The sequence below is a fragment of the Elaeis guineensis genome, chromosome 11, assembly GCF_000442705.2.
Source record: "Elaeis guineensis isolate ETL-2024a chromosome 11, EG11, whole genome shotgun sequence".
NCBI classification, from domain to species: Eukaryota; Viridiplantae; Streptophyta; class Magnoliopsida; order Arecales; family Arecaceae; genus Elaeis; species Elaeis guineensis.
Window position 1 is genome coordinate 104,712,231 of NC_026003.2, and position 12,651 is coordinate 104,724,881.

A 12,651-nucleotide genomic window follows, 5' to 3' on the forward strand; every position below is an offset into this window, starting at 1 on the left:
ACGGACCACCAAACTTCTTTCAGCTTGACACATTCAAAGAATCACAAAATTTCTACCACGGACACTGATTACATGCCAGTCACCCATCGGTCCAAACGGCTGTTTCGCTGAAAAGAGCATGACATGTTAGCAAAGTCCAGTTCGGTTCTGTGGGGGTTTCGATAAGGTTGCTGGTCTTTTGATGTAAAGGGAGCTGCTGACCAACCGTCTATTGTTAATTAGAAGAAAGCGAACAATACTAACCGCCAATCCCCATTCAGCTTGGAACATTCAAAGCATCACAAAAATTTCCATGACCCATCCCTCACGGTACGCATGCAGGGGATTGTGCAACTAGATGGTAGCTATAAAAGGCCTCGAACTCTCTAAGTCACAACAACCAAAAGAACCATAAAAAACCTTAGGCCTATCTCAACCTTAGCTATGGAATCTGTGTCATCTCCAAAATTCCTCTCCTCCCTTCTTCCGTTCCTAATCTTTTCTTTTCTTCTTGTCTTGGCATCAGCTTCACTTGCATCCCAAGGGAGCACCCTCCTCCAATGGAAAGCCACCCTCCAAAGCCAAGGATCACTTGAATCTTGGAACCTCAGCACCAGTCCATGCAACTGGACTGGAATCATATGCAACGTCACACGTCGAGGCCGACGTGTGATCAGGGAGATAAATCTATCCCAAATGGGTCTGGCAGGAACGCTGAATGCTCTCAACTTCTCCTCCCTGTCATCACTCATCAGTCTCGACCTCACATCCAACAAGCTCTATGGAAGCATCCCTCCCACCATAGCTGCTTTTTCGAAACTCACCTCCCTTGATCTCTCCACTAATAACTTCACCGGGATAATTCCACTACAGATCGGTTCTCTGACAAAGCTCAACTCCCTGAATCTTAGTGATAATCAGATAAGTGGTTCTATCCCTCCTTCACTAAGTAATATGACAAGGCTTAACTTCCTATACCTATTCGAAACTAATCTTTCAGGTTCTATCCCTAAGGAATTAGGAAGGCTTGAGAATCTGTTGGAATTGGACATCTCGTACAACCAGCTAATAGGTTCCATCCCTCCCACTCTGGGAAATTTAACTCGGCTTCAATTATTGGATTTTACCACCATTGGGGTATCTGGCTCCATCCCTCCTGAATTAGGGAATCTTGTAAACCTGGATATTTTAGCTTTAGGTAATAACAGACTGACAGCCTTCATCCCTCATAGCTTAGGAAATTTAACCAAACTTAACAATTTGCACCTTTGGCGTAATCATCTCTCTGGCTCCATTCCTCATGAAATAGGAAATCTAGTAGAGTTAACTTTTCTATCACTTGAACAAAATAATTTAATAGGTTCCATTCCTGCCAGCTTAGGAAATTTAACCAAGCTTGAATTTTTGCACCTTTATGAAAATCAAATCTCTGGATCAATTCCTCATGAATTAGGAAACTTGAGGAACCTTATTGGGTTATCATTGCAGATTAACCAAATCTCTGGCTCAATCCCTCAATCTTTTGGTAGCTTAACCAACCTTAATAATTTGCGCTTGCTCAACAATCGACTATCTGGTTCTTTGCCTCAAGAATTTAACAATATTACAAATTTAAAAGTTCTCCAATTGATGAACAACAATTTTTCTGGCTATATACCCCATGACATATGCAAAGGAGGAGTTCTATTTCATCTTGTTTTGAGCAACAACCATTTTGAAGGTCCAATTCCCAAAAGCTTGAAAAATTGCACAAGTCTAATCAGACTCCGACTTGATCACAACCAACTATCCGGGAATATATCTGAAAATCTTGGGGTGTATCCATATACGTGGTTTATTGATTTAAGCTTCAACAGACTGTTTGGCAAGCTCTCCCCAAGTTGGGGAGCATGTCATAATTTGTCATTTTTTGGAATCTCCAACAACAAGGTTACAGGAAACATACCACCAGAATTCGGAAAGTTAACTCAACTGCAAGTACTTGATCTTTCCTCGAATAATCTATTAGGAGAGATTCCGAAGGATTTGAGCAAGCTGACTCATTTATATAACTTGAATTTGAGCAACAATCAACTTGTTGGAGAGGTACATCCAGAATTTGGAGAACTATATAATTTGCGGACACTTGATCTATCAGCAAATCAACTAATAGGAAGGGTACCAGAACAATTAGGCAACTGCATGAACCTTTACTTGCTGAAGCTTGGAAAGAATCATTTAAATGGAAGCATTCCCTTTCAAATTGGAAACCTAATAAACCTGGATGACTTCCTAGATCTAAGCCACAACTCATTTACTGGAGAGATACCATCACAATTTGGCAAACTGGATAAGCTACAAAATCTGAATCTATCACACAATGAGCTTATTGGTCGTGTTCCACATTCTTTGAGTGATATGATAAGCTTATCGTCTATAGACTTATCATACAATGAATTAGAAGGTCCGCTGCCCAATAGCACAATTTTTCGGAATGCTCCAATAGAGTGGTTCATCCACAATAAGGGCTTATGTGGTCTGCCGAAAGGTTTGCCTTCATGTAGCTCATTTACAACGAGCAAAGATGATTCAACAAAGCACCACAAACTTCTCTTGTTAATTACTGTTCCTAGTCTGGGAACCTTGCTTCTCGTATTTCTATTTGTTGTATTTGCTTTGCTAATTCTGAGAAGGAAGAAACATGCGAGACATGTTGCAAGTATTGAATTTGGTGGATTCTCTATTTGGAATTTCGATGGAATAGACGCATACAAAGGCATCATCGAAGCAACAGAGGATTTTGATGACAAGTACTGCATTGGGACTGGAGCATTTTCTAGTGTTTTCAAAGCACTGTTGCCAACCGGCGAGTTTGTAGCTGTGAAGAAATTTCATCCACTAGAAATTGAAAACTCACCAAGCAAGCAAACCTTTTGGAGTGAGGTACAAGCACTAACCCAGATTCGGCATCGGAATATTGTGAAACTTTATGGTTTTTGCTCCAGTGCTCAAAATAAGTTTCTTGTTTACGAATATATGGAGAGAGGAAGTTTGGCAAATATTCTCCAAAGTGAAGGTGCCCTTGAATTTGATTGGTCCAAGAGAGTGGATGTCATAAAACATATTGCTCATGCTCTATCATACATGCATCATGATTGCACTCCACCATTAGTACACCGAGACATAACAAGTAATAATATTCTACTTGATTCAGAATACAAGGCTTGTATTTCAGACTTTGGTATTGCTAGACTTCTAAAGCCTGATTCATCTAATTGGAGTATGCTTGCGGGTACACGAGGATATTTGGCACCAGGTACGTTGCAATTTTATTTTTGTAATGTAGGAACAATGGCCTTACAAATTTGTTTATATTTTTGACTATATTGTTTGAGATATGTTAAGAACATCTTTAGGTTTATCCCTCTATATTAAGAGCCATGAGATAATACCAAACATTATCTCTTCCTAGAATGTATTTCACCTTTATCTAAAAGATACAAATGTATTTAATCCTACCTCTCAAAAAAAGAAAAAGGTAACATAGCTATCACCATAGTAACTTATCAGCCATGCATTAGACTCTTCCTTGCTCATCAAAGAAAGATGTTGTAGCAAGACATCAATTAAAAGAAAAATTAAAAAAATAAAAGATCAATGCAAACTCAGAATCTACATAAAAAATCTTTTAAATAAAAAAAATGATGAGCAGAGATGGTTGGAGATTTTCACTATCTTCAAATCAAGAGATTCAAAGTAGAGAACAAAAAATCTTAGAAAAGCACTGACGCCTCAAAAGAAAACATATTTCACCTAAATAGGTACACTAAAATATTAATAAAGTCGGATCAAGTACATACTAAACGAAGATAAAAAGGTCCCTATTAACTCTATGGCCAATGTTAATCTAAATATAAGACATCTCTATAAAATATAATTTTTTTTCCTCAAAAAGAGTTATTGTTACTTTCATGTTCTTATTGGGATTAGCTATTTACATGTTATTCTCCATGACATTCATGCGACCAAGTTGATGTGAAGATATGTTTGTTTCACTTTTAATACTATTAAATTTTCAAAACTATAATTTGTACTACAGTATGTAATATATAGTAAACCATTGGTAGTATGCTTGCTTGCTTTTGTGAGGTACAGACATAATTGAGAATGCTATGAACTTTTTATATTAAATCAAATACTTTGTGTTGTAGTTACAAGTGGATGGTATGGATGGTAGAGCTAATCAAATCAATGAAAAGAGCTCTATTAGAAGTGGTTGACAATAAATATTTGCTTATATATTTTTTCTTGTGTGTTATAGAGCTTGCATACACAATGAGGGTTACCGAGAAATGTGATATATATAGTTTCGGAGTAATAGCACTTGAGATTGTAATGGGAAAGCATCCAGAAGAACTCATCTCTACTTTATCTTCTCCGGTTGGTGAAAATATCTTTCTAAAAGATATATTAGACTCGCGACTATCACCTCCTACAACTCAAGCTGCAAATGAGTTAGTCGCAGTGGTAATGACAGCATCTCAATGTTTGGACAACAATCCACATTCTCGTCCGACAATGCAAATTGTATCTCAACAGCTATCTACTTTCAAGGCATGGCCAAACTCCCAACCTTTGGACACGATCAAGTTATGTCACCTAATCGACGACAAGGTACGCCAAAAAGTAAATATTTTGCCAAAAACAGCCATCATGTAATGTACAATGCTTTATCACCCTTGTTTGGTTCAAAAGAGTCGGCAAACCTTGATTTCTCTTGTTTCTATGTTGTACAGATAAGTTCTTTATATCGTAGATTCATACCAACCAACAGATAGAACCCTTCATGCTTTTTTTTATTGGTAATGGTAAAGTTATTTTGATTGAGATGTCACAGCAATTAATTTATACTCAATCTAGCACGATAAGTACCCGCCAACCGCAGGAATTGTGTTTCCAAAAGGTAGATATACTTGTGAGCAGTCACTCATAGATATACTTGCAAGCAGGTACTCACATTTACAAAGAATATACGAGAACTGGAATGTTTGTGTCAGGTATTTTGAAAAAAAAAAAAAGAGAAAAAACTGTGGGCTAGTTATTATCTCGATCTAAGAAACAAATTTTAGGCTCCGTTTAAACTGGAATTGCGCTGGACTTTAGTGGGGTTATTGTTTGTTCTGCTTGGATCATACTTTATTCATTGGGATGGTATTGGATTGTATGGTTTGTTGGGCTTGGATATCTCATCTCCCCTTTCGACTCATTTGTATAGATAGATACATATAGATATAGATGTAGACATAGATATAGATAGATAGATAAATACATTAATGTACATATACTAACCTAAGCAATTTACTACTACTCGACTTATATGTATTCCCTACTCCCAACTATCCAAGTTACCGCATCCAAGGGAAAAACAACCGTTACTTAGAAGGCAGCACTCCCACCATATTTCTTTAATGAAAAAAAAAGAAAAAAAAGGCAATGTAGAAAAAATATTGTATTACTTCAGTAATTATACAAATTCTTTTGTAGAAATCATGGTTAATGAAATCACGATGCACCAATATTAATAGTCAAGTTGTATTAAACTTTAAAAAAATATTAGTGAAAACACAATCCAAATATACCAACTTTATAGGATTACCCCAAGGCTCTATACACCTAACATTGATATAATGTCCCCTGCCATAACTTATATTCCCAAGTTCATCTAAGCGACTAAATTCCCTGGCAATATCCAGTGCTCAACCTAATGGCATCTTTTAGTGTCCCCCACACAAATCCCCATCCCAAAATTTCAAATCTTCTTTAACTACATGCTACTCTAACAAGAAAAAGTTTTTGAAATCTCTTGCCAAAAAAGAAATATAAGTTTTTGAAATTAAACTACCAGACATTCACAGAACACTTCACCAAACCCATCAACCTTTTCAAGTCCATCTCCCGTGCAATCACCAGCCACTAACAATCTACTAAAGAATACAGAAAGAAGGGAGTAGAATTGAGGTTTCTTTTGGGCAACAACGTTGAAGCGAATTCCAAGCGATCGGCCAAACGGTCTGATGTCTCGTTTCCACAAGAAACCCGGACTAGTCTTGGCTACTCTTGGGTGGGCCCACCGACACCTTCCCCTCCCTCTCTATTAAACAAATCACAACCGTTCGATTGGTCGGTCCCTTACCTTTCCCCCTGATCCGATGGCTGACACTTGATGGTCCGTCGGATCTCAAGAACGGATCAGATTGTTTTGATATCCACGGACCAAGGCTGTTATTTGAAGGGACTGAAAGAGAGGGAGAGGAAGAGTTGAAGAAGAGCAGCTGCATGTTTGGTATCGCTGATTTCTTGCATTTTCATCTCCGAACAATGTGAGTTCTTTATTACCCAATTCTATCATCCTTCGGTTTATGACCTTTTGCAATTCTTTTGGTTTTCAATTGAGAAAGTTACATGTTTTTCTCCTCTATTATGTTTTGTGTTTTACAATTATGTTGTTTTTCTGGAATAATTGAATAAATATGCTGCTCGTTGGGATTTTTGAATCTATGTTAGATGAGAATTGAGGATTCGCTAATTTATTATTGGTTTAAGCCTGAGGATGAAACATGAGTTCTGTTTGATGTGTTGTTTTCTGGATAAATGAAATTGCTTGCTTTATTGGTTTTCTTAATTTTTGGTTTGGGTTTTCACGTATGGTGGTGTTTAAGAATCAGCAAGGTTCTTTCTGGAAAGAATTGAAGATTGTGGTGGGCATCAAAAGATTAGCATTCTGATGAAAAAGTTAAGTTTCGCTTGTATGTGATCCCTCATAAGACTTAAAATCATTGTACTGCAATAAAATTCAAATGTCAAACGACAGACTAGCCTCTACTAGACTTGTCTTTGCCTTGGCACCATGCATCCAAGCCATATCAAATCATTTATACATCACTTAGATATTTTTAGAGTTTTAAAATTTTGAGAAAAAAATAACTTTTAATAGACTGAGCTCATTTTGGCTCAAATCTACTCTTGGAAAGAATGAAATCTTGCTCAATCTGCATTCTCTCTCACACCTCCCCTGGAGGCTCTTGCTTTCTCTCTTGATTGTGTGTGTGCAAAGTCCAAGCAGCAACACAGCTTGTCAGTTACACTAAATTAGTCGCCATCCCCACTGCATTGAACTTGAAATTTGTTAAGAATTATTCAATATATCATGGACCTAATTTATTTTTGTCCGGTTGTAAATTGTGGGTGACCCACTAAGGAAAATGAGGGCCCTTAATCAATGACTCGAGTAATCAAAAACAGGGGCTGGGGGTTTGGTGAAGTATGAATCAAGAATATGCAAAGAAAAAAGGTGGTTTGTGCCACTTCTATGAAGGCATAACCCACTAACCCAGTGGTCACGTATTGTCACTGAATTTACCTTGCATCCATGTTCTAGTTCTTTCATGACCCCAACCAAAATAGTCTAGATCATCTCAAATAATCGGAAAAAATTTTGAATATTAAATATCATTAATCTTTTGTGTTGTTTGTTTGCAGAACGAGAAAGCCTGTTGAAGCTGTTGAAAATATTCTGGTAGAAGGTGACAGGAGTGAGGAGTTGAGAAGCTGCAAGAAGCTCGCACCGCAAGGCATTCTGATGTGGGACTTTAAAGTTTGCTAGGTATTTATTGTCTGTGATGGCTCCATTCATCTTCCCTTCAGGTTTCATCCAATTATATGGTGTGCTAAGAAATCGAGTGTGACATTTATTTTACTTAATGTAATGTTATTGTCTAATTTAACATGAAACGGTTCATGTACTCTCTTTAGATCATGGAGGTTTTCTTCGTGTACTTAATTAATCTACAAAACTGTATTATCATTATGTCAATTTCTTCCATGATAAAACAGTGCATCTTTTCCTTTTTTTTTTTTTTTTTTGCATCACGAATCATAATGTCAGAAGGATGCTAAGTTGTTGAATTTTATGCAGAGCTGCTAATACATAAACCCCTAACTAAGATTTCAAATTTTCTGTTATGTCCTTCCAGCCCTTGATATTAGGAAGCTAATTTACTGGGAATACAGTGCGTGTACATTAATAAGATGTGTGCGTGCATAGGTTTTAGTTCCCTGTCCACCCTGATGAAGCTAGAAGAAAAACCAAAGAACCAAAAGCATTTGGGTTCCGGTGGTACAGCGAAAGGCTTAGGTGTTTAAAAATTTTTATTCAAAACATCCAGCACGTCGAAATCCTAACGCCCAGGATCCCTTGATAATATCAATCAAAGCATAAATTAAATAAGCAAGATTAGAAAAATACCTGTAATACTTATTTCAATTTTTACTAGGAATCCGAGTGTTCGCCCTCCAATGGTGATCCACATAGGAATCGATCCAAGGATAGTGCTCCTTCTTGAACTTTGCTTTAAGAGTTCTAACCCTTAAAACTCGAATAGCTTCGCACCGGTCAAGTTTCCTCAAGAATCTGACTTCACTCTTTCGAAGACTCTCTTCTGAACTTCTAAACCACTCCTTCAATCGAGCTAAACTCTTTAATTCGATTAAACATATAAGTCAAGATTAATATTTAGCAACGTATCATGACTATCCAGAAGATGTAAAATTTGATGAAAATACTAAATATTTTTCAGTGGTAAGTTATCGTACAATTCAATCCTTCGATCATCCTGCATTCCGAATATGTTCATGAGTATGAAATCATGTCAAACTCAAATATATATTCTTATCGATTCTCCATCAATCAGTGATGGCTTTAATGATAAAGTATTAAAAAAATTTTCTAATCTTCATCTTGCTTTGGCCAAAGACTTTCTGAGTCATCTAACGATGAGAATGCATAGGATGACATCTCTTCTTACTAGGAGTGATCAATTTCTTGTTGATCGACTCACAACCTCTATAGACACTCTTCGATATCCAAAATATTTTATACATATCTTTAATGTCATACCTAGGTATGAATCAAAATATAGATTCATGTGCACAAAATTTTATGGTGGCTCAAGTTTAAGGATCATTTGCACAACTCTCACTTAAAGAACTATCTTTTGATATGCAAGTAAGGCTCCATAAGATGTTCTCTGTCAGTGAGTTAATTCAATAAACTGATTCCCTAATGAGCATCCATATTCTTGTATCAGTGTCCTACACAAGTAGCTTATGAAATCAGCCATCCTCTCCATTGACTATACATAGAATGTGTCAGTCTTTTCGGAATATTGATCTCTGACTTAATGTTCCTACGATCAAGATTATTTTAGATTAAAATTTTAGGATTTTAGTTTCACAGGCATAAACTCTTCATGGTCCTAAAATCATTACCCTAATCTATGAGGTTCATCATAATCATAAACACAATAAAATACAGCTATAATGATGAATCAATGCCTTATTTATTTCGTAAATATCATTACATGAGTTGAAAAATTACAAAAAAAAATTCTATTGCATCACTCATACGATTGGCTTATAGGGTGCTATTCTTTTAATCTCCCACTTGTACTAAAGCCAATCACTTTTATATCTCAATCCCTTATAATCGAGATGGCGATCAAATAGCTGCCGTGGTATAACCTTAGTGAATGGGTCAGCTATGTTATTCTTAGTATCAACTTATTCTATTACAATATCTTATCTCTCAGCAAAATCTTGAATAAGGTAGAAGCATCCGAGAATGTGCTTGGGCTTATGATAAGACTTAAGTTTTTTGGCTTAAGCAAGAGGCCCAGTATTATCATAATAAAATTGGCATCGATCATTCTATCTCAAGAATCACATCCAATTTTGTGATAAATTTTTTTATCCAAACAGCTTACTTGGCGGCTTCACTAATAGCAATGTATTCTGACTCTATAGTTGAGTCAGCTATAGTCTACTATTTAGAATTCTTCCAACTCACTGTTCCTTCATTCAGGATAAATACATATCTTGAAATAGACTTGCTATCATCTGAATCAGATTGAAAACTAGAATCTGTATACCCTTCTAGTTTCAACTCTGTTCCTCCATATATAAAAAAGCATTTTTAGTCCTTCTCAAGTACTTAAAAATATTTTTCATAGCTTTTTAATGACCTCTTGTACATCAACCTGAAATCTGCCAGCTATGCCTAAAGCATAAGCTACATCAGGCCTGATATATAGCACGACGTACATAACTGATCCCACAGCCGAAGCATAAAAGATTTCACTCATTCTCTTTCTCTCCTCAGGTGTCTTGGGATACATTTTTTTGGAGAGATGTATGCCATGACTTATAGGCAAGTAACTTCTTTTACTTGCCTCCATATTGAACCTTTTCAATATAAGATCTATGTACTGAGATTGAAATAAATCAAGCATTCTCTTAGATCTATCTCTATAGATCTTTATATCAGTATATAGGATGCTTTACCTAAATATTTCATAGAAAATCTATTTAATAGCCAAGTCTTGACCGATTGCAATATTGAGACATCATTCCCAAAAAGTAGTATGTCATCGACACATAGAATCAAGAAGATAATAGTACTCTCCTTGTCTTCTTATATGCACACATGGTTCATCCTTATTCTTGATAAAGTTAAACTTTTTGACGGTCATATCAAAATAGATATTTCAACTCCTTGAAGCTTGTTTCAATCTATAGATTGATTTTTTTCAGCTTGCATACTTGATTTACTCTCCTACTTGAGATAAATCTCTTTGGCTAAGTCATATGGACCTCTTCCTCAAGATTATCATTGAGGAAAGTGATATTGACATCCATCTGTCAGATCACATAAATATAGTATGCAACTATAGCAAGCACACTACAAGAAATTAAGATATTAACGACAGTCATTAGTGACAATATTTTTGCTATCTCTATTAGTGGGTATTAGCGATGGCATTACTGACGGTAAATTTTCCATCGATAATAACCTTTTTATCAATGGCTATTAGCGATGGCAAAAAATTTGCCACTAATAAATATTTTTATCAACAATCAATCATGATCAAAACATAAGTCATCACAACAAAATTATTTATTAAATTTATTACCAACGGTTGGAAGAGTATTAGAGATGGCGATTGTCGTTGTTAATAACCATTTGCGACGATAGGATGAGTATTAGCGACGGCAATTACCGTCACTAACAATCTCAGCAAAATATAATTTTTTTTATTTTTTTTGAATATAATATAATTTTAAAATTTAAAATTTATCTTTCACCATTCATTATCTAAATAATTATCATTAGAGTATGTCACAAAAGATTGCATCGATTCGATAGCTTTAGCTATGTGGATCAATAAAATTTAATTTCGATGGCCACAAACAATCACATGATGATCTGATAGATAGAGACTATCGATGGATCTAAAAATTTATAACAATAATTTCGATGATATTTGTAGCATACTATCAAAATTTTACTTCAATCGGACATCATTATCATGATCCATTTAGTACGGAATGATTTAGATCGTTATATAAAAAATGAATGATCAAAAGACCAAATAGTGTCCGATTATAAGATATTTTTTTAAAAATGATCTTTGTTACTACTTTGATCATTTATATGATGGTGATCATATAATTCAAACTATATGTATATGAACGATTCAAAATTATATGTCTCTTTATAATCATTCTTAAAGCTCTTAAGTAATTATATTTGTGCTTTTGTAAGTCTACTTAACATAGATGATTCATATATGTACGATTTGAATTTTATGATCATCACCGTATAAATGATTAAAATAATAGCAAAGATCATTTATGTAAAAAATTATCTTAGTCAGATATCATTTGGTCTTTTGATCACTCATTTTTTATTTAACGATCAAAATTATTTCATACTAAATTAATCATGATAATGATGTCTGATTGAAGTAAAATTTTGACAGTATATTATAAATATTATCAAAATTTTCATTATAAATTTTTAGATCCATTGATAGTTTCTATCTATCAGATCCTTATGCGATCATTCGTGATCATCAAAATCGAATATCATTGATCGACATAGCTAGGACTATCGAATCGAGGTGATCTTTTGTGACAGTATCGTTAAACGATAATTATTTAAATAACAAATGGTGAAGATGAGCTTTAAATATCAAAATTATACTATATTTAGAGAAAAATTAAAAAAATTTATATTCTGCTGAGATTATTAACGACAGTAGATGCCATCGCAAATAATTTGAATTTATAAATTTTTTTTTATTTTTAGAGATGGCATCGATCGTCTCTAATAATAGCCATCGCTAATAATATTAGTGATGAAGTCATGACCATTAGCGATGGCGTTCGCCATCCCTAAAAGTTTAAAATTTAAAATTTATTTTTGATCTATAATTATAATTAAATTAATTTATTATCAATGGCTATTAGCAATGATATTTTTATCATCACTAATAATTTTAAAAAAAATATTTAAAAAATTATAAAAAAATATTTTTTTTGATAAAAGTATTAACAACGGCATTCTGTTTTTAGCGATAAAAATGGCCATTGCTAATGCCTTTGCTGATAGTATTAGCAATGGCCATTTTACCGTTTCTAATAGTCCACCCCAAAACCACCCCGTCGGGGAAAAAAAATTTTTGCTCGTACTTGTTCCCATCCCTTTCCCGTGATACCCTCTCGCCGGTGCACAAACCAACCCCAAACCTGTCACACCCCAAATCCGGGACATAACACGGTCATGCTACCGAGGGA

General features: G+C 35.0%; 1 protein-coding gene across 2 annotated transcripts; it reads left to right on the forward strand.

Moving 5' to 3' along the window:
- Window positions 1–395: 395 nt before the first annotated feature.
- LOC140852647 (uncharacterized) lies at window positions 396–7,831 on the forward strand. Of its 2 annotated transcripts, XM_073246215.1 has the most exons (3): window positions 396–3,274; window positions 4,280–4,632; window positions 7,498–7,831. In XM_073246215.1, exons 1-3 carry the CDS (start codon window positions 424–426, stop codon window positions 7,513–7,515), a joined length of 3,222 nt encoding a protein of 1,073 aa, XP_073102316.1. In that variant the 5' UTR covers window positions 396–423; the 3' UTR covers window positions 7,516–7,831. The 2 variants fall into 2 exon arrangements, with proteins under 2 accessions (XP_073102316.1, XP_073102315.1); XM_073246214.1 differs by lacking the exon at window positions 7,498–7,831 and having other exon boundaries at window positions 4,280–4,744.
- The last annotated feature ends 4,820 nt before the right edge of the window (window positions 7,832–12,651 follow it).